This window comes from Cydia strobilella, chromosome 7 (assembly GCF_947568885.1).
Source record: "Cydia strobilella chromosome 7, ilCydStro3.1, whole genome shotgun sequence".
Taxonomy (NCBI): Eukaryota; Metazoa; Arthropoda; class Insecta; order Lepidoptera; family Tortricidae; genus Cydia; species Cydia strobilella.
The window spans coordinates 3,068,433-3,092,235 of record NC_086047.1 but is presented as its reverse complement, the minus strand read 5'-3'; the positions used below and the strand labels follow the sequence as shown (position 1 = coordinate 3,092,235).

Below are 23,803 nucleotides of genomic sequence, written 5' to 3'. Positions count from 1 at the left end.
GGGTACTACAAACCTACAACACTACTTGATTGCATTGACGATGATGTTTACAATTGCGAGTACATGCCATACGAGACCTGTTACAACAGTATGCTGTAAGCCCTGGACTGCTGTAAGCCCTGGACTTCTACCTTTCAGTTAAGCTTGTAGTACTTAGATCTGGCAATGACAACAGAACTAGTGTTGATTTTTAGAGTACATTGGACTCTATTTAACCGGCGAGCATATTGTAGTCATGAGACACTACTAGAATCATATTCGGCTTAGATCTTGCGCGATCCTTTGATGAGCGTTCTAACGTTATTATCAAACCTCTGATTCCGTGCACTGGTATCTATTTGGGATTTGACCTAGTTGACTCGTCTTTTTAAGGATGTTCTCTTTCGGGTATTCCTCTAAGAATATTACATATTATCTTGAACTTGGGTGCCTTTGGCCTAAAACGCCGTATGTTATAGTTCTTTTGTAAAAGCATGAGACTACTTCGTAGGAAGGGAAACATCTCAACTAGAAATCGAAAGAAGGGTTTGTATTTCCGATCCGTGCTCTTTTCGAATCAGGTATCTGCTTTCGGTGACTGCCTGCAAATATTTTCTAAATATTACTCTTGTATGTACGTTTGCGTACGTTGTACCTTTGTATGTACATTTAATGGATTGCCCCGCAGTCCACATGGTTTCAAAGATTTTGAAGTGATTTCATTTATTTGTCTTATTGGAAAATCAAACAAACCCTCGGAGCAATTAACGAGTTTTATTGTTTTATCATGTGTAGTCGTTTGAGTTAAAGAGTTCAAGTTCATTTAGATACAAAGCCGTGGACCATGGCTGTTGGTTCGACGGTTTAGTTCCCTTAGTCGGCTTCACTAATTTAATTCGCGATTTTTCCGTACACAGGACTCCACTCTAACTGAACTACCGAAAAATATTTTCATAAATTCTTTCTTTATTTACACAAAGGGAAGCTTCGTCAGACATATAACATCTACCACTAACGAAACCGATGTTTCCACTCCTATTGATCAATCATGGGTGACAATGCGGAAAGCCATATTAAATTAGTATTGTAGTCCTTTTAGTCATTCTGTGAAAGCACCTCCTACAAATACCATTCCGTTTCCGATAGTTATATTAATAGTAATGGAACTCTTTGAAATGGAACTAGAACGTTTGCAGTCAACGTATTATGATTTAAGACCCGCTGCTAAGATAATCTTCCAAAGTGGAGCTCGTTACTTACAGCATTTGAAGCTGAGTTTACAAGTTTCTACCTGATTGATGTGAATAGAGCATTATAAATGCTTTTGTTAGTTCGGCCTTTTGAACGGAATGTGATAGAAGGTATGTTTTCTACGTGTTACTCTTAGTTCTGTGGTCTCTGTGTGACAGCTACTTAGTAGACGTTTTGAAATATAGATAATTTCTAGACTAGCGCAAAGGTTTCTCTTTGTGACAGGCCGCTATTTTGTAGCTATAGACTATAGTCAACATTAGAAGAGGATACAGGGGATGCTTTAGTATCCCCAAAAAGACTATCAAAACCTGACTAGTCATTCAAAAGAGGGATTAAGTGCGATGATTTTTCACTCATATATATCATAATATGACAGTCGTAAACGAATTTGTATTTTACGTGTATTGATATTCCTATTCAGAGGAGAGTTTTAATCTTCTTTTCTTCTTTAAAACTGATGTCGATTTTCCTTGCCTCCCCCTCTCTCGTTTTGGTAAAGGATCTAGTTGGGCAAAGTATAACACAAGGTTTTTTCACTCTGCACAGTTTCTTAACTGCCATTTTGCAGTTGGTTATACAGTTACGATCCTTAGAATGTATATAGGTAGGTTAGTGTTTTAGGTTCGTTCACGGCAAACAATTCCTTGTTTGTTATCGACCAAGACCAACATTTGTACACAACCAAGATTTACTGTAACTGCATTTCGTTATCAATTTCGCGCCAAACCCGCCAATAGAAATTCAGCTGCTCATCGTCCTAAAAGGTGACACACAATTCGATCGATGACGTAGACTAACCGGGTCGCACATGGTTAATATCAGGACCATGCAGATCTTAAAAAAAAAAAAAAAAATGTGAGTCCGACCAAGCAGACATCGAACAATAATGGGACCAATAAGACGTCCGCCACCGTATTAATGGTAGACCATGAGACAACGGTTGTTTGTCTAACAAGACAACGTCATTTCATTGTCATTTCAGAGGACGATACGATGCCGTCTCATAGGACGACACATTAGGGTCTCACGATACGACAAAATGTCGTCTTATCGAACAACGGAATGTAGTTCTACGGGGCGACGCAATATCTTCTCACGGGACGATACCACGGGATGACGCGATATCTTTCCACAGGATGACGTAACTCATCAGGACGACGCCTTGTCGTTTTACCGGACGACGCTTGGCGTTCCACAGGGATGCCAAGTCGTCTCACGAGACGACGCCATGTCGTCTCACGGGACGACGCTTTGTCGTCTCACGGGACGACGCCATGTCGTCTCACGGGACGACGCCATGTCGTCTCACGGGACGACGCCATGTCGTCTCACGGGACGACTCCATGTCGTCTCACGGGAAGACGCCATGTCGTCTCACGGGACGACGCCATGTCGTCTCACGGGACGACGCTTGTCGTCCCAGAGGCATAAGTACCAGTGTACTTTTTATGACGGTGCCTGTAGTAAGGTCACTGCGTCTCGTCGCTGGGCCACGGGCACCGAGCGGAATGTCATCGGAATGATGAATGTCAGGGATGCCATGTCGTCTCACGGGACGACGCTTGTCGTCTCACGGGGCGACGTCATGTCGTCTCACGGGACGACGCCATGTCGTCTCACGGGACGACACCATGTCGTCTCACGAGACGACACCATGTCGTCTCACGGGACGACGCCATGTCGTCTCACGGGACGACGCTTGTCATCCCAGAGGACGAAACCATGAGGCATAAGTACCCGTGTACTTTTTGTGACGGTGCCTGTAGTAAGGTCACTGCGTCTCGTCGCTGGGCCATGGGCACCGAGCGGAATTTCACGAAGTCGTAGGTATTCAAAATTCTTCCACGTCCCACAGGACGACGCCATGAGGCATAAGTACTTACCCGTGTATTTTTTATGACGGTGCCTATAGGAAGGTCACTGCGTCTCGTCGCTGGGCCACGGGCACCGAGCGGAATGTCACGAAGTCGAAGGTATTCAAAACATTTTCACGATTTGAAATTTCTCGATCTTGTTTAAAAAAAAAAACTTGCTTTGTAAACGTGTTGCTCGGCTGAGTTACAAAAGCGTACTGACGAGAAAGCAGCCGAGCGCTAGCAACCGGGCGACATTAGTACTTGAGTGGCGCGATAGATGGCGCTGCAAGTTGATAAATTCCCTTAATTAGGGCTGAGTTACAAGGGTGTTATCTCATATGTGGTTCAAGCGGGAGGCAAGGATACCTAAATAAATATTTTTAAATATATCCCTCGTCTTGTTGGAAAAGCACAAGTATAGTTATATTTATTTACTGTCATATAAACCAACAAACATATTTTTATTAACTCACCTTAGGGTCGTATCTCCGATATTGATCAAGTCCCAACCCTGCGAATAAAAAGTAAAACGATATAGGTATATCTAGGACAACACTGATTTAAACATTCACGATTTCTACACATTATTAAATTGTAAAACGAGACTTAATCGCGTATTTACGAGTAAGTTCTCGTAAGTTTTAAGAATTAGCTCCGACGTTTCGGAGATATTATTATACCCTCCTAAGTCCTGCGGTACCAAATTTTGTAGATAATAAAATTCACCCTTCAGTCCCAGCATTAAGTAAGTTACTATAGTAATCAACACCGATAGTACATATTTCGGTACAAAATACTGTTAGAAGTATTAGAACAAATTAAATTATTTACAGAAAATACTTTAATTTGTATTTATTTTAAGTAGAAACACTACTATATAAATTATAAACTGAAATAAATGTCATATACTAAGAAAAAATGACCAAGGCCTCCAGTGCCCCAGGCTGGAATCGAACCAGCGTGCTCTGCTATCGCGGCAGGTGCAGGTGGCAGGCGGCGCCTTAGCCTTCAGTAACAAGTGCATATACTTGGAAAATTTCGACCTATGCCGCTGCGGCCCAGTGGCCGAATGGCACAGGCACCTGCCGCGATAGCAGAGGACGCTGGTTCGATTCCAGCCTGGGGCACTGGAGGCCTTGGTCATTTTTTCTTAGTATATGACATTTATTTCAGTTTATAATTCGGTAAAAAATGTTTAGATGCCCACCGCTTTCAAATTTAAATGCTCGTGCGGAGTATTGTGACAGTCCATAGAGTTGTAAATAGTCTGTTCAGGACTGACAGCAAATATTTATTATGTGCAAAAATGAACAAGAGGCCTCTAGGACTATGACGTTTAAAAAAAACTGGGACTTAGGAGGATACGGCAAAAATGACGTTTAAAAGGTTGTTTACTTACGCAGCGTACTATACGTAGGCGAACGACACGCGAACGCAAAGCGAAGCGACGCGGCGCGGGGTGAATCAATCATTTGATACCTATAGAATTGTCCTACGTGGGCGATCTCGTCGCGAACGCGAACGCCGTGGGCCCGCCGCGCCGCTTCGGGTTCGCGAATGTTCGCTTACGTAAGACGCAGCGTTAGTTCTCTTACCATCAGGCTGTTTGACACCAGGCGTCATGGATCTCAGGAAATCATCAGGAGTCATAAACACCTCATGCTGATCGTGGTGTGACGCCTGAACGGTGGCAAAGTAACGGAATACCTTGTCCGGGGTGGAATACTGGCGCATGCGGTTTTCGTACTCAATTATCTGGGGTGGCAGCGTCCGGGGCAGAAAAAGAATGCGGTGTCTTAAAGACTTGAGGAAATTAGCTTTTGTAAACCTAGGGTAAGTACTCGCGCTATGAGAATTTTGCCGCCTGTGGCGAAAAAACTGTGATTACTCGGTACATTTGTCTAGGTCATTTTTAGGGTTCCGTATCTCAAAAGGAAAAATCGGAAGCCTTATAGGATCACTTTGTTGGATAACAAAGTCCGTCCGTCTGTCTGTCAAAACCCTTATTCTCGGGAATGTATCGAGTTGAAATTAAAACCATATACTCAGGTCTACAGTCTACGGCCGTATATGCTGCAAAAAACGTATATTTCGACATTCTCAAGGGAATCGAAATTTATAGGGTACTTCCCGTTGACCTAGAACTATGAAATTTGGCAAGTAATATCGTCTTACACTACAAGTACAGGGAAAAATCGATTTACTGTAAAACTATCACAAATGTTAGTTTTTGATTTATATTACCCCATGGTTACAATTGATTTATCCACAATTTTAATCATGTTAAGTATGGGCGGAAAATTGCTACCCACGCGAGCACTCGCGTTTCACGTTACATGGTTAACAGGGTTGGTTTAGCATTGAAACCTTGTCCTTAACATTTCCTGTATAAATTGGGTATAAACACTGCATAGCATATCGAACAGCCAGTTATACATAAATACATACATCATGCATTCGTCTTTTCGTTCAAAGTAAATTTTCGTTCACTTAACAAAACACCTGTTTTTGCTTTTATATAGTCGCCATCAGATATAACGAAGCGGCCAAGGTGCTCGAAAATATCTGAACACGCACTTAACGCGTTGACAATAGAGGCGTGTTCAGATATTTGTGAGCGCCTTGGCCGCTCCGATATATCTGATGGTGACTGTACTTACATAGGCTAAACTTAATCTTATATCACTGTATTCAGTGTTTGATATAGATTTAAAATTTAAAGTAGGCTTTTTCAAATAAAAGTAATATAAAAAAAAGGATCACTAACCACCCACAAAGCTGCCATTTTAGTAAAAACGAATATCAGAAACCAAAAAATAAAAGCAAAAAAAAATACCGTCAGGTTGTTTCATGCCAGGCGTGATAGCTCGTAAAAAGTCATCAGGAGTCATGTAAACTTCCGTGCTGTCACCAACTGTTAATTTGACAGTGGCAAAGTATCGGAAAATTTTGTCAGGTGTAGAGTATGACCTCATTCTGTTCTCATATTCAATAATCTGTAGCAAATAGAAAATAAATATTCAAACATAATGAAAATAAATACAATGCAGTTTAACAAAAATTAAAAATTATATAGTAAACCTAATGGGGCTATGTTCTATTTTATTGCCTTTTGTTCATTTTTCTCAAACTTTGATAAAATTTGGTGGATAGATAGAGTCAAGAACTCTAAAAAGTGCGCTTAATAAAGATTCTGTTCAACATAAGCGCAACTTCACCGTATGTCCTACAAAATCATCCACTGAGTTATGTAAACCTATGTAGTGTACGTAACTCAATGGGAATTTAAATACATTTTTATGTTCTAGAATTTGGTGTTAATTCCGACCAGAATGAGCTTTTCAAACCTACCAATTTTTATTAAAAAAACTGGCAAAAAAATAAAAAATGGCCCACTTAAAAGAAATAAATCAAATATAACAGATAAATGTGTTGCAGTTAGTACATACCTTCCTATCTCTGAATCCAATTTTTTCCTTCCTATACCTTTTCTTTTTGATATCCGCATCTTCGTTGTCTGATTCAACTAGCTGCTCTGCGGCGGTTATTGAGGGAAACACTTGGAACCGTATCCTAAAACAAAAAAAAAATTGTGACGAAAACTTTAAACAATACCAATCATTTCTCTTTCATTACAAGCTTTTATTTAACTCGCAATGTGTTTTTGTTATAGCGGCAACAGAAATACATCATCTGTGAAAAGTTCAAAGTATCACAATTCATGAGATACAGCCTGGTGACAGACAGACGGACAGAGGAATCTTAGTAACAGGGTCCAGTTTTTACCCTTTGGGTACAGAACCCTAAAAAAACATGAGCAGCTTTATATCTAAATATTATTGTCAGTGTCACTTACCAGAGTTTATATGATGTGTATGTAGCAGCACCAAACAACAAGGAATAACTTAAATATCTATACGACCTTTGACGCAGGCTTTCTTTATTATCAGTTTTCTTGTAGTCGTGATATTCACGAACCAAATTATGCGAATTCGAAGCAAGCAAAGGTTTGGCTGCCTCGGTGATCAATGTGATTCGACGCAATGTAGCCAAATCCTTTGGCAATTTGAGGAGATAAGACGATATGCTGTACATGGTGGCCAAAGTAGATAGTCAGGTGAAATTTTACACAGCTCCACTAATTATTGCCGTCTATTTATATTAGTTAATGGAGAAAAATGTCCTCAAATTTTATGAGGCCATCAGGCCACAGATATTTATTTTATTTTGAACTGTCAGTGTCAAAATAACTGTCAGCTGACTTGCAACAGATAGAGAAAGACGTGACACGTGTAAAATCTTTCAGGATTGCCAACATTAAAGATGTAATAAAAATTACTGTTTCACATTCATTTCTGAGCGACTTCTCAGAAATACTTAACGTACATATTGGTAAAATAATGCAAATAGGGTAGTCGTTAATTGTGTAGTTTATCGTTAATTTTAAAAATAGAATCTTATTTTGAACGCTTGTAAACCAGAAAGAAAAAGAAACCAAACGTAAATTCGCAAGAAGTTGATTGAACGTTTGAACCTGCCATAGTGTGATCGTAGTAGTCTTATCTGTGGTTGTTCTTTGAAATCAAAAAATTGACTACGCTTGCTTTGCAAGATCCACTTTCGAATAGTGTCAAAGGTAAATATCGATAAAGATAAAAAATAAGTAAAATAATAGAACCACGTTTCAACAGTGCCATGCGGAGTAATATATTTTGTGTGTGAATTTGTGTGCTATAATTTCGTCGCAGAGGAGCGGATTACATAACCTTGAATCACGGGACTTCAGTATTGATCACATTAATTTTATTTAAATTTTCATACAATTATAAACGGTTGACGGTTCATACCACATCAGGTACGTATTTTTAAAACTTTTGTCATAGTTACAGTATTTAAATACATTTTATTTAAATTATAACGCATTTGTTTCGTGCGAATTCGAATCAGTTTTACGTGTTTTGTCCAGATTTGTTGCTAAAATGTTACTTATCTGATAATAAATAATTCAACACTACATTGTAGTTTAGAGATAAAAAAAGTAATTAAAGAGACTTGTTTTAATATGCGTAACTATCAAGGTTACTTTCTAAATTAAACAATATGTTATAGATGCAAATGCAAATTTTGTTTTAAATATAAGATGTAAACAATCTAACGGATCTCTAAATACTGTACTTGATAGTACTGTCTTAAATCTATCCCAATTTTAGCATAAAAATTGTGCAGATCTTATAATAATCATGGGGGATTCCCATGACCCCATGAGTCAACCCATGACCTAAATAATGTTGCTTATGTTATTTTATCTATTTATGTCCTCTAGTTCCTTTTAAAGATGTGCTGCTGATCTGATCTGCACAATTACCAAAAACAGATTGAAACTACACTTATAGACAAATTTAGAGGAATGCAAAAAAAAGTATAATTACTAATTTTGAAATTACTATAGGTGCTGTAATCCAGTAATTAAACCTTTTTTTGCATTCCTCTTTTGTCCATGAGTATATTATGTTTTTAATGGATTATTTTTAATTACTTAATTAAAGCAAATTAATTCTGGAGTACTTGTTTACCAATTGCCATATTTATAGCCACTAAAACGATAAATTCAACTCCTAATTTTATTGAGATCCCTGTAGGAAATCAATTTTTTTATATGAGTTGCTTAACTTAAAACTCGGGTAAATGTCAGATTATGCGATTTTGGTATTAAGAAAAGGTAATAGGGTAGTTATTTGCTGAGAGAGGGTCGAATGAATTTACCTGAGTTTGAAGTTAAGCAACATATATGGTATTTATGTTTCATCAATCTGTAGTTATTAGTTTTAATGGGTATACAAGTTTTTATTGAAATATTTCTGCATTTATTTATTATGAACATTAATGATGATATCAAAAAATTATCAAAAATTGAGTGCAATTTAGCACTAAATTAGAAGTTATTAATTAAAACAATAGCTCATTATTTACCATCGAACTGTACTCTAATAGTTTCTCCCGTGCACTTAAACTATATTTAGACCAAATTCACATAGACACCAGAAATAGTGGCTGCACATTTTGAGTCTGTGCCAAGACGAAATGTATAAAATAATGTCTATGTCCGATCTCAAATCTGTCAATAAATAGATTATTTACTATTGTTCATGTAATTAAAAACCTGATAGATATTTAGTTAGTAGTTATTACATAAACTTTAGACACTTGCCAGTTTGGCATTGTGACCAAGGTGCCCTAAATACAGGTTTTATTATTACTTTTACGTTTCATACTGTTTATTGATTTACCTTGACATTAATATGAGTACTTTTTATCTATTGTTTAGTTCACACAGTAAATCAAGGGCCTGATACTCTTTGATAGAGAAAGATAGTTTTATTGCGATTCCTATAAGAGGAAAGAGAAAATTGTGCCATGCTTTGTTTTTATCACTAACCGGCCATTTTATCATGGTCAGGTTATGGCATCATAGCAAGGAGGCGATGGCGAAATACCGAAATTTATAAGAGTGAAAGAGAAAAAGGATTATGCTGCCATACATGAAACTGTCAATACATGAATATGTCTTTCTCTTACCCCTGGTTGCTCAGTTTCATGTCTATAACTACTTGAATACACTATGTCTATGCAGTAAATGCATATACAATAATGTTAAATGACAATGACAAGTACCTATGAATACAAATCAAGATCTGAACTTATGGAAATAAAGATGATCTGCTACTACAATAATAAACAGCCTTTACATACAGTACCGGCCAATAATAGGGTAGGTGCGTTACATTTCGTCCAATTATAGGAGTTTCCAACTTTGAAATGCGAAAAAAAAAATCTTAAAGTACACTTACTTAAATGTATAATTATGTGTTTGTGTTGCTCATATTGTCTATTTTAGGTTAATATTACTTGACCTTGGCAAAAGTAGTGTTATTATAGTTTCCGTCCACCTATGAGCTAGTTTATGTCCACTGCATTATTGAGTAAAAATAATTTTTAGTTGGTTTTGTAGCTTCGACCGCGCATAATGATTATTTTCTTGATAAACCTAACCTATGTCCTTCCTTGGGACTCAAGCTATTTTCATACCAAATTCAACAATCCCTAATTTAAATAAGTCCAGTTCAGAATCAATACCAAATACCATTTTATTCACACACCGTTGACAAAGGAGTTTGAGAAATCGGTATGTTAGTTATCGACGTTATCATCCACTAAATTTCTAAGATTTCTATAAAAACTTCATAAAACTGATAATTTTTGGTTTTATTATACTTCTAAGTATACAAACATGCTAAAAATATTACTTAAAATAGCTAGAACAGCTAATAAACTTACCATGAACATTTCTCGCCTACCCTTTTTTTTCCTTGTTATGACCTTTGAAAGGCAGGGATACGAAGCTGCAACTAATAGGTTTTATTTTTAATTCGCTACTTGCGAAATATTATGTTTATGTAGATAGCGTGCTGAGGTGATATATATCACCTTCATGTTTTTACGGTATTTGTAACTACCTACAGTACTGGCCAGCCAGGCCAATAATACTGTTGGCCAGTACTGTAGGTAGTTACAAATACCGTAAAAACATATAACTATTTTTGTAAAAAAAGCATCTGCTGTATGGAATACATACATGCTGTGCTGTTTAAGCCCCCTTATAAAGGAGATAGTATAGAGTTTGTGTGTGAAACTGAAACTTCTAAACTGGGCTATAACCGCGAAATTCGAAATTGCGGGCATTTTTCTCTGTCGCTCTAATTACGCCTTCATTGGAGTAAAAGAGAAAGATCCCCGCAATTTGCGAAATTCGGTTTTCGTGGTAGGCCCTCTGAATTTGAATTTATACTGATCAACTAATTCTTTATCCGTTTTTAGTTTGAAGTGGTCAAATTAACTATGCCTATTGTTATATTGTTATATGGCAGGTTTCTGCAACTTTAAATTAGCAAGCGCCTTTAAGTGAGATAGTAACCACCACCCACATTTGTTTATTTACTTTTTTTAATACAATGTAAATTTGTCTGCAGACCTGACACTTCACCAGTAAGGAGCCAGGCATAGCACAGCCATGCATCGCGCAAGGGTAGTTTTTAATATCTCCAACAAAGTTGGCAACACAGAGAGATTTGCATCATGGCTCCTCAACAAACCACAGGTGAGAATTTTATTTATATATACCCTCATATTCACCGGTAAAGGTGAATTGGGCTAACTTTGAAGGTGGGATAGTTTTGACAATCATTATTAGGGTTCATCCATTAATTACGTCACGAATTTTGAGATTTTTTGACCACTATAGGTGTTATGGCTGGCAGACGCTGTCAAAGTAACCTTGACACTTTCAAGTAAAGTTTACTTTCGCTTGCTTGCGTCCGTTACCTTGGCGTGTCACTCGTGTCAGTGACGTTTTTGTTTATGATCTAAAACGTTCAAAAGGTTAATAACGTGGTTAATCCTACGGCCAAATATACGTCAATTTCGTAACAAATGGCTAGGCTAGATTAGTAGGTCATAACTCTAAAATAGTTTTTTTTTTGGAGAATCCAAACTCAGACGTAAAATAATTGTTCACCTTTTTAACATTTTTATAAGTTATTGCCACTTCACCGGTTCAATGCCAATGTCAACTTTTAAGCATTTCTGGTACAACCATTAATAAGACAACCTTGTGACTATTAAGTATTTCACATGGCGCTCAAAACTTAAAAATAAGTACACTGTTAACTGACAATTCATAAACCTTCTTGCAAAAACCGATGGTCAGGTCAGTTAAGGAAGTTGTACATCGTATTTTACCACGACGTATGTTCCCACTCACATGTCCAACATATGTCGAGTGTCAACGTGAGTGACTTGAGCACTACGAAATATTCCGTAACTATTTTAATTAATACCTAATCACTATTTTTCTGTCGGCAAAGATGCTATAAAATAATAAGTAGGGGCAATCTTGTAGTTGAGAAAGACAGACTAAGATAGACGGTGATAAGATAAGATTATCATTCGGTAATCAATTTAAATGACGAAAAAGTTATACATATATCCTGAACGACATTGTTACAATGATGAACAATAGCGAAGACAACAAGATATTTCACTATAACACCATTTGTATTTACACGCCTAAACTGGTTTAGCTTTTTTACACGTTAAAACTGTTAATAAAGTAACAAGAGAGAAAAACAACTGGTAATCACGCCAACAACTTGAAAGAATCAGCAACGCTTTTCTGAACTTGATATACGCTTACCATCGGGTGGGCTGTACCTTACATGCTTGTCACCAATGTGGTGAATGAAATAACTTGCATTATAAATTATACTATTGAATACATCAATATTTGAACTATTCCCTCGATTTATCTAGGATCCCATTATCAGACTGACATGATGTCGAACTGTGAAACTGAAACAAAATATTTATTTTGCAAATAGATGTCTTCGACAAATCGGATACCGTAACGTACATAAAAACAAAAAAAAAATTGAAACGGATGGCTGAGAAATCGGGTAAATATCGAAAAGGTCCGGATTAAATGATAACCCCATGGTTCATCTACTTGAAAAATAAACAAATGAAACCCAGCAGTCTTTATCTATCAAGACTCAAGAGGTTTGTCCTCCCATATACTCTTATCAAATGTCTACCATGGTTTTGTTTTGAACCGTCTATGTTATGTTTACACCCTGCGACTGGACGAGCCTCCAGCGCGATAGCGACATGATAATATTTATCACTTATCTGACAGCCGGCAAAGTCCGCGACATATCAATCTTGGCTTTATATATTTTGCCACTTCTTAAAAATGTATGAATGATAATGTTGACTGGTTTTCATTTTCTAATGATGCAATCGCTTGTTTTTCTTAATTCGTAAAAGTTTTTAATTCGTTCTTTCTTATGTAGGTAAAGTTACCCGATTATTCAATGACGGCTTTGGAATTTCACAGTTTATTTATCTGAAATTATGCCAGGCACCTACTGTTGTTGTGCACTGATGTTGAGATCCTAGACAAAACGAGAAAAATCGTCAAATATTAAATATTGGCAGACATATCTGATGAGGGTATTTTTTATATAGGGTATTTATTTGCTTTCGTAAAGTACCATTTGATGGAGGAGAACTGATGATGAAGACCATGAAATTATGTGTTATAAACAATTTTTAACCAACTTTCATATTTTACGTCAAGTTTGTTCTTTTATTTTGGTAGAAGAGCCGGCAGTAAAGTTTCGAACCAACGTGATACCGCGATGAGATGCACAATGGTTTCCCATAAAAGTGATGCTAAGTCCGAATTTGATAGTCTGCCACGGCGGAACTGGCCGAAAGTACAAAAAAGATAGCCACTTCCGGTGCGAAAAAGGGGGGGTCATTTAACCCATCTGATACTGCAATAATAGCTATGGCATCAATTAGAAATTTACTGGTAGATACAGAAAAGCGAAATCTGCCAGTATGATTCCTGCCGGAAGTGCTTGGCATACGCTCTCAAAGGTGACCATCGGGACCCCTAAATTAACCCATCTGATACCAGCATGAAACCAATTCCAGTCGGTAGATATGAACCTTCTATTCAGGAATATATAAGTCTGCCAGGGCGTTTTCAGCCGAAACACCTTGACATACGAGATTTTGTGGCGCAACATCCGTGGTACCCGTATTTCGGAATTGTACATATTACGGACATTTCAAATACTGCAGGCTTATTAATTTATTACTCTATGCTTATATTTGTATATTATTACGTTATTAATAACATATATTTATAATAAATTAAGTTAAAATAAATTAAATAATGTGATTAATATGATTGATGATAGTCATTGAATTAGCTATATGAATCGTTTGTCTTTGTCTGTCATTTTGACTTATGTATTTGTAAGAAAAGGATAAAACATAATTTAACTAATTAAGGCTCGTAAAGTTTTAAGAATAAGGGGGTATTAGTATTCATAACTAAATCAGGCTTGAAATGCGACATAAAATGATTTTTGGTGGTTTCTTTTACGCTTGAGGCGTTTTTTCACCTATTTGGTATGTCTAATCACTATCTTATGTAGGGGAGAGAGGGGCAAGACGAGTAAGACGGGGTAGCGGCTTTATATGGCGACACGACTGACCAACCATCAGAATCCCGTTAGTGCATGACGATGCGTCGCCATCATGGCAATCAGTTCGCACAGTGACCGGCTAGACAAATGGTGTCGTTAATTATTTATTTGCAACAAAACTGTTTTTGCCATATTCCTTGTTATTTCTAGGGTTCCGTACCCAAAGGGTAAAAACGGGACCCTATAACTAAGACTCCGCTGTCTGTCTGTCTGTCCGTCTGTCACCAGCCTGTATCTCATCAACCGTGATAGTTAGACAGATGACATTTTCACAGATGATGTATTTCTGTTGCCGCTATAACAACAAACTATAACTAGTAATTGTTTATAACACCTGTATTCATTACCTGTAATGCACAATTGATGTATAAATGATTCTAAAAACATAATAAAATAAATATTTAAGTGGGGTTCCCATACAACAAACATGACTTTTTGCCGTTTTTTGCGTAATGGTATTATGGTACGGAACGCGACTCGCACTTGGCCGGTTTTTGTGTTTTATTTGGTTTGCGTTTGTTTCCTTATTATCACCAGCACATATATACTGTTAATTTATTCCTATGGCCCAGCAATCACGCCAACAGCTAAGGACTTGTTTGGTTTCAAGTACGGTTTTTTTTTTACTTTCGAATTTCATTAGGCACATGGGGCAAGATAGGGTTGACGGCCGTAGTTTTAAAGTGATAAACTGATGAAGAATTGCGGATTTGAATTTATTTATTCTTCTCTTGTAGAGCGGTGAAAAAGTATAAAAGAAAGTCAAATAGAGGAGAGTGGTTAGAGGCCAAGAAAAAAGCGGTGGAAACACATTTTCTGTCTCTCAGACGACTTAAGAAATAAAAGTAAAACAGTTCGTGAGAAGGTATTAGACGATGGACCCAATATCCAAAAATTGAAGTTTTGTTTAGGCCCTAAATATAATATTTCTATGAATCATTCTTATCTTGTCCGGTAGGGGTTCCCCCATCTTACCATACCTGGGGGGCAAGATGGAAAGTAGGCACTTTTGGCCATTTTAATTTATTTTTAATTTAATTATCTAACTAGAGAGTTCCTAGTAAGTGTTGATTATGAAAGACTGATTACCAAAGATAATAATAAAAATAACAAAAACTTAAAAAGAATAACATTTTTAGTTTTATTGTACTTGAAACATTAAGTATACCGTCATTCCCAACTCTCCCCTACATTTCTTGACATTGTCGCAAAAATGACGTAGTTTAACATTCAGGGTGTTGTTTTATAACACTACAAATTGAGATAACTAATCTATTGACGACCGGTCTGGCCTACTTACTGCCTGCAAAGCCGATGGTCTTGGGTTCGAATTCCGATAAGGGCATATATTTGTGTGATGAAAACATATATTTATTCCTGAGTCATGGTTGTTATCTATGTATTTAAGTATATATTTATCTATATAAGTATGTTGTGTGTAAGTGTTATATAAGTATGCATGTATATCCTCGCCTAGTACCCATTATACTCCCAATATTTATAAATAACAACAGAAATACACCATCTGTGAAAATTTCAACTGTCTAGCTATCACGGTTCATGAGATACAGCCTGGTGACAGACGGAACGGATGGACAGACGGACAGCGGAGTCTTAGTAATAGGGTCCCTTCTTTACCCTTTGGGTACGGAACCCTAAAAATGATGTAAAATGCTCATATTTGGATTATTGGTAAAAATCGTCCTTAACGTTGAAAATCCTGTCTTTTCACACCCGTTTACAATAAGTATGTAATAATAATAATTTTGTTCATTTTGGTAAATAAAGGATATTGTAATTTAAAATTATTTTATTATTTATATATAAGGTGCTAACAAATTAGCTACAGAAATTTTACGAGATGGTACTTTACACTAGAACAATTAACTTTTAACAGAAATTAAGAAATTTTCTCATAATTTTTTATTTTATTTACCGAACAAAATAAATAAACTATAATTATATCTAAAAAATATCATCATGTATTTAACTGCTTGTTTGTCTTAAATGTCATTGTCAACGTGTCATTTGATTTATCAACGTGAAGTGGCCAGTTACGTTTTATATTTAAAAGAGGTTTTAGAATCTGTTCAATGATTTCTCTTTTAATTATCTCATTAACAGAGTTTTTTTACAAAGCAAATTTGTTTTCCAATGTTCTCAAAATAACATCATAAAACCTATAATGTTTCATACTTACATATACTTCAGGAGCCGTGTACTATCAACTATAAAGATATCGGTAGCTAATTTGTTAGCACCTTTATAAGGCAAACAAAGAAGTACAAAGCCGTAAGCAAGTATTAAATTAATGCCCAAATTATATTGTGTATATTAATAAATTTGAAATATATGTTATTAATAACGTAATAATATACAAATATAAGCATAGAGTAATAAATGAATAATCCTGCAGTATTTGAAATGTCCGTAATATGTACAATTCCGAAATACGGGTACCACGGATGTTGCGCCACAAAATCTCGTATGTCAAGGTGTTTCGGCTGAAAACGCCCTGGCAGACTTATATATTCCTGAATAGAAGGTTCATATCTACCGACTGGAATTGGTTTCATGCTGGTATCAGATGGGTTAATTTAGGGGTCCCGATGGTCACCTTTGAGAGCGTATGCCAAGCACTTCCGGCAGGAATCATACTGGCAGATTTCGCTTTTCTGTATCTACCAGTAAATTTCTAACTGATGCCATAGCTATTATTGCAGTATCAGATAGGTTAAATGACCCCCCCTTTTTCGCACCGGAAGTGGCTATCTTTTTTGTACTTTCGGCCAGTTCCGCCGTGGCAGACTATCAAATTCGGACTTAGCATCACTTTTATGGGAAACCATTGTGCATCTCATCGCGGTATCACGTTGGTTCGAAACTTTACTGCCGGCTCTCCAACCATTTGATATAAATCTAATAATATCAGAATTACATTTTCGATTCATAGACCGCGGGCCAGGAGAATATATCGCCAGTTATCGCCTCCCGGCTGATACTTTGTCAGATGATAGTTTAGATGCTATCATGAATTAAAAAAATAGTCAGCCGGTTGTATCGCGGTGGAAAGACCGTCAGCTGGTCACATGAATATGTAAAAAATACGCGCCTTACCACTTATGTCCGCTAAGTATGCGTAATCCGTTTATCCGTCTGCCTGGAATGCTACACGTAAAGATTCATGATTTTGTTATCACTATCATAAAATGTCCGGTAACACACTGCTACCTATCCATAAATACCTAGATAGCCTCAAAAACACCCGACTGAAGTCCCGAAACCCACCAGCTAAAACCTTCCACGTACAAAGCCCGAAATGGAAAGATAGCCAAGCGTGGGTGAAATAAATTAAACAACACCCTTTTTGAATCTAACAGAGGAGCGGCCCAAAGGGTTTAATGAGACTAATGAGAGCCGACAAATATGGTGCAAGCTAAACCGCCTGAGGACTTTTTTTTTAATGTAATGCGTAATTTAATCTCTAATAGCAACCGGGCGCGGGCGCTTTGAAGTGCCTGTCGCCTTGTGATCTACACCAGAAACTTGTACTTGACATTGTTATTTCAAGCCAATTAATAAGTGCAGCCTCTTCTGTGGACGCTCTTTTTCGTGTCGGAGGGGCTGCCATCTTGTGACCTGAATAGGAAACTTAAACTTCACATTGACGTGCGAGAAGCGCTGGTGGCGTGCGACTTTCAATCCGGAGGTCGCGGGTTCAAACCCCAGCTTGTACTTTGTACCAATGAGTTTTTCGGAACTTATGTACGAAAGACACAACAAAGACACCGGCTCCGTGTTCGGTCCCGTCGGATATATCATGCATGTCAATAATATGTGTAACGTGGTGCATAACTGCAACATATATATGTACGCGGACGACACATGTCTACTGTATGCGGATAAAGACTTGTCGGTAATAGAAAATAAAATGCAAGAAGATTTTACTAACATTATTAAGTGGGCACACGACAATGGAATTGTTATCAACATAAATAAAACCAAATGTATGCACGTGCGATCCCCGTACAGTAGACAAGCTAGTCGGCCGCCGCGCATAATTGGCCACACGTACGAGTGCCTGCACAGCGCGCTACAGAATTGTGAGTGCGCGAGTATCGAGATTGTGTCAGAGTACAAGTATCTGGGCTTATTAATAGATAACAATTTCTCTTGGAAAAATCATATCAATAAATTATGTGACAAATTAAGAACTGTACTAGTAAAACTGCACCAGTTAAAATATGTATTGGACAGGGCCACGATGTTTACCTTATACTATGCGCTGGCAGACTCTCTGTTTTCTTATGGCCTGGCATGCTATGGTAGGACATTTAAAACTTATCTAGACAGGATTAAATCATTACAAATACGCTTTATGAAACTATTAGTCGATAAAAAAACTAAAACTCGCTGCAAAAAAAGCGACTATGAAGAATTATTTGTGGAATGCCGTATGTTGCCGGTGCATGAGGAGGTGGGGAGGTTGCTGGCGCTGGAGCAGTTCGGTAAAGATGAGTTTAAAACCTATATAAATCGCCCTAGATTAACAAGAGCAATGAGTAAAAAAATGTTAGAGCTTCCGGCGTGTGGTAATAATTATTATGGAAAAAGAAGTAGGAAGTACCTGGTCCCCAAATTGTATAATGATATACCGTATGATATAAGGAAATGTAAGTCATTTAGGATGTTTAAGCGTAAAATAAAAATGTTTCTGTTAGACAAAGTTAAATTGAAGTTACCGTAAACACTAAGATGTACCTAAGTAGGCTATGTTTAACTTAGTATGTAATTAGATAAGACTACCCACCTGTTTTAAGGGAGTCCCCTCTGCCAACAAACTGTCATGCAGTTTGGCAGAAGAAATTAATGTAAGATAGGGTTTATTTCGTCTGAATAAATGATTTATTTATTTATTTATTTTTTTATTAAGATTATAGGTAAATCAACATTAACTTAACATAATTTTACCTATTTATTTGTAGTATTTTTGTGAGATAAATAAATTCTGTTTGTGTTGGTATTACATAACAATAATTTCTTTTTTACTTAAAGTAATTATTTATTTTACTTTGACGTAGAGATTTGGATGCATTTACTATAACAAGATTTTCAATATAATTTAATTTATGGATCGCGTCTTCGCGATTTATGTATCGTCTATGGGTACGATAGACGATACATAACGCCTTAAGTCTGCCACAACTGACAACGCCTCAGCATTTGACAAAATTGGAGGTGTTGCCCCCTGTTCAGGAGCGTCAGGGCTACAAACTTATCCGGGCAGGCGGAGGTGTCGCCAGAATCGCGTCGCCTTGCGTAATATTAGTAGGGAAGGCATGGTTAGTCTTAATTGTTTTTACCCGCATACATAAGTTGGTAACATTGTACAGTCGCCATCAGATATATCGGAGCGCCCGAGGTGCTCAAAATATCTGAACACGCACTCTAACGCCTTGACAATAGAGGCGTGTTCAGATATTTGTGAGCACCTCGGGCGCTCCGATATATCTGATGGCGACTGTACGACGATGCAAGGTGGGTAAATAATAATAATAAATTTTAGACGGGACGCGAGTCGTATTAACCGTGAAAAAATGTATGAAAATGGCGTATTATGAGAATGAGAATGAGAATGAGAAATTTATTGATAACATTATTAAATAATCTTACACGTCACACAGCATACACATCATTATCACAATAATACATAATAGAGTAGATTATCACAATATTAAATTATTCAGTTATTTTACATTGTTTTAATTTATTTTTGAAATTACATCAGTTTATCACATTATGCGGGAAATTGTTTTAAACGTGATCGTATTAAGCGGGTTCTACTGTATAGTGGTTCTAGTCTCCCACCTGGTCAAGTCTCCCGGACTCCCCCTACCGGTATAACAATAGAAATAAATAATAATCACTATCACTAACACGATAGGTATTTATAATTACTGCGTGGAATATTCAAGATGGTGGCTTTAGAAATGCATACTATATTCAACGTGTTACTATTATTATTCTATTATTATGTAAAACAGTTATATACGTCATGTTCAGCAATTTCACGGAAATATTATTATAACTCTCGCGCCGAATGATGATGTCCGAGTCTCTCGGGAGTTTTATAGTTAGAAACATTCTCTTAAAAAGGTCCTGAGACTGTTTTGTCAGTCTTAATAATCATCATCATCATCATTTACCGTAAGACTTCCACTGCAGATTACTCACAGCCTCCCCCCCCCCCCCCAAGGATCACCTCAATGTTCGATCATGCACTTTAGTCATCCGACATTGCAATTTTAAAGAGGAATATAAGCGCGAACCTCAAAATTCGAACTTATGTCTACTTCCCTCTCTATCACTTAAAGCCTGACCAGTAATATATGATCATTGTCAAGAGGGCACTGTTATTCTCATGTATGGGGTGACAGTTCAATATAGTATGTAAAAATTAGTTCCGCAACATGGCGCGTGATCATATATTACTGGTCAGGCAACTTTGATTTTGAGAATAACAGTAGCCCCGATTTTAGGTCCATATTTAGCAGTGAAAATTAAGAAGATTTAACTAACTTATAGCTGATGATGATGAAGCCAGAAGATGGATAGTGAATCCAATTCTTTAGGAGCGTGAAGTATATAGTCTGCAATTTATGTGACGTTTTCAATCAAAAGGTACCACATTGTCGCTTAACATAGGGACGGAAATTGCTTGTATCTTTATACGAAAAACCTGTCAGAGCGTCCTTATGGCAAGCGACAATGTGGTATCTTTTGCTTGAAAACGACACAAATAAGCGTTTTTAAGTGATTTTTCGGCAGAAACTGATTTTATAATTCCCTTTGCCCCCAGACCGCCGCTGTGACAGTAAAAGCCAACAGGCTGAAAAGTTCCACGGCGGCAGAGCCCTTCCTCAACGGATCCAGTTCGGCGTACGTCGAGACCATGTACAACTCGTGGCTGTCTGACCCCAATTCCGTACATGCCGTAAGTACAGTATATAAGTACAGTACCGTACAGTTCTACAGTACACCAGTAGAGTACAGTAAACATGGAGAGTTGTACAGAACCTTTAACGGGTTCAGCTCAGCTCAGCGAACGTCGAGAGTTGCCGTAAGTATACACTCTTATTATTTTAACAATAAGGTTTGTTTTTCTATAATGTTAGTTATCTCATCCGCTTGTAGACTGAGGACTGTCTTTTCAAAAGGCTTTTACAAAAGTAAGCCTTGTGAAAAGACACACAAGGCTTATTTTTGTATGGTTTTCATAGAGAAATAAAACCTTTTGAAAAGACACTCCTTAACTAATAGATAGGGAGGATAGGTTCGTTAGGTTGCTTCAGATGCCGGAAGGGTAAACTGTCTCGAAATGGAAGCGGGACTCCGTCGACTCAGGGAACGAGACAATGATTTTCACGATTCACGATATGCCTAGGAATTTCATGATCTGCCTGATGTTACGATCGGCCGCCGACATATACAAAAATAATTCGTAGTTTAGCATTTCAAACGTTTTACTTGTTATCAAATAGGATTCGTAATTTCTCGGAATGTGGTCAACAGGAAAACTGTAAGTTTTTCCTCAATTGTAAAAGTCGCACATCTACAAAACGCATTAAATAAGAATAACTTAAATCACTTCAATAATATTCCGAATGTAATCTAAGCTGACTTAATAACACTTTAGTTATACTTATAACTGTTATAAGAACTAGTTAAAACTTTATCACAGCAACTAAAGATTAAGATCGGTTAGAAAATATCTGAATAATTTCACGCAATTTTCTTGATAATTGATAGTTAGCCCGCATTATTAGTATTTTGAAGTTGAAGGAAAACTCGAATATTCTAAGTTTTGGTGTTCTTTGAACGATATGTATTTCAACAATAAATTACGTATCTACGTAATTTATTTAATTGATCACGTAAGTATATTATGTCTAGACACGTTATCAAATTACGGTTTACGAGTAAACGCGTCGCATTCGACCTTTTACCAATCAATCGGTAAAATTCATCGAATACATGCTTACATGGACCTTATATTATTTGAGTAAGATTCATTATGATCAGTTCGATATCTCTTTAGCCACAGCTGACCCAGACGGTCGCCAGACTATGATCCCTATAACTTATAGCGGGTCTCTATTGTTTGACATAATTATTGAAAGTCATAATGTAATGATTGTCATATTATCATTAGTCATGATTTGGTTGTTATCAGAAACGCGTAACTTTTCAGGATTGCCATAAAACAAACCTAACCTAACCTATCTATAGGATAACCCGAGGTAAATCCTGAAAAGTTAACGGTTTCAGAATTATGACTAATGACAATATGACAATCATTACATTATGACTTTCAATAATTATGTCAAACAAAGGGACCCCATCTTATAGCACCTTGCATTTGCACGTTCAAAAGTGAGCTTTATCGTTTATGTATTAGGGTTAATTATGTAATTATTTATTCGTATGGCATATACAGAGTCGCTAATTATTAATTACAATGTGATATCTAAATTATGTAATTACATAGATAATTAACAATCATTTCTCCAATCCAAAACCTTAATATGATAGCGCGATGAACACTTACATAAGTGGTTAATTAATAACATTGTTGCGATGTTAGAGAGAAACGGGACGAGATTTTTGGGACGAAGCATGTTGCTGATTTGCATTTGGAGCCACCTGACGAAGCCTGAGTTGCGGATTTTTTACATGTAACTATATTATTTTTTAAGAGAGAAATATATGCATCTGCACAACGATTATTTGATTATTTGTAATAGTTAGATGTAATGCTTAACACACAACTTTATTAATAAGGGGTGAGAAAGTTGATACATACGAGACTATCGTAAATAATGCATTGGTTGACATTAACAATTGGACATGTAAAAATAATTTAAATATCAATATGGCAAAGACATTTTTTATTCAATTCTACTCATATAATAGTATTCCAATTCAATTAAATATCAATTACAATAATTTATCTATATCAAAATGTGAAAATATTAAATTTTTAGGATTATTCATTGACCAGCATCTAAACTGGAAAGAACATGTAAATGCGGTGTGTAGTAGATTAGATAGGTTCGTCTTTGCATTAAGAAAATTAAGATATACTGTCAACTTTGAGGCAGCTGTCACAGCCTATCACGGCGTGGTATCGTCAGTGCTAAATTATGGGCTATTACTGTGGGGAAATTTGGTAGATGTCGAAAGAGCATTTCTATTGCAGAAAAAATGTGTTCGTGCAATAATGAGAGCCTGGGTAACTGATAGCTGCCGACCACTATTTCAGAAATTAAAAATATTACCGCTGCCATGCATGTATATTAAAAAAGCATGTTTACTTGTAAAAAACCGTCCAGATTTGTTTAAAATGAGATCTGAATTCTTCTCAAGCCAGAGAACTCAATACCAAAATCTACTTTATCAACCCCGGTGCAACTTGGATATATATAAGAGGAATGCGTACAATATGTGCATAGTTCTATACAACAATTTGCCCAACAGTATAAAACAACTAAACGCTATGGAATACAAGAAAAAACTAACTAGTTTTCTGTTAGAGCACTG

At 36.8% G+C, this 23,803-nt stretch overlaps 2 protein-coding genes across 10 annotated transcripts in view; one reads left to right on the top strand and one right to left on the bottom strand.

Annotated features, from left to right (window-relative positions):
• The window catches only part of LOC134742926 (calcium uptake protein 1 homolog, mitochondrial-like), a 31,481-nt gene extending 24,178 nt beyond the window's left edge, over window positions 1–7,303 (bottom strand). Inside the window, exons 1-4 of one of the 2 annotated variants that reach the window (XM_063676131.1) lie at window positions 6,946–7,303; window positions 6,539–6,662; window positions 4,685–4,844; window positions 3,563–3,600 (exon numbers count right to left, since the gene is read on the bottom strand). In XM_063676131.1, the coding sequence (XP_063532201.1) occupies window positions 3,563–3,600; window positions 4,685–4,844; window positions 6,539–6,662; window positions 6,946–7,184 (561 nt within the window). In that variant the 5' untranslated portion in view covers window positions 7,185–7,303. Of the gene's footprint in view, window positions 1–3,562; window positions 3,601–4,684; window positions 4,845–5,925; window positions 6,086–6,538; window positions 6,663–6,945 lie in introns of both variants that reach the window. The other variant, XM_063676132.1, reaches the window with a different exon arrangement.
• Window positions 7,304–7,622: 319 nt separating this feature from the next.
• The window catches only part of LOC134742897 (2-oxoglutarate dehydrogenase complex component E1), a 60,593-nt gene continuing 44,412 nt past the window's right edge, over window positions 7,623–23,803 (top strand). For 7 of the 8 annotated variants that reach the window (XR_010127977.1, XM_063676092.1, XM_063676090.1 and 4 more), the window contains exons 1-3: window positions 7,732–7,944; window positions 11,117–11,244; window positions 21,063–21,197. Coding sequence is in view for 7 of the 8 variants with exons in the window: in XM_063676092.1 (XP_063532162.1) it covers window positions 11,158–11,244; window positions 21,063–21,197 (222 nt within the window). In the remaining variant the exon portion in view is untranslated. The other variant, XM_063676087.1, reaches the window with a different exon arrangement.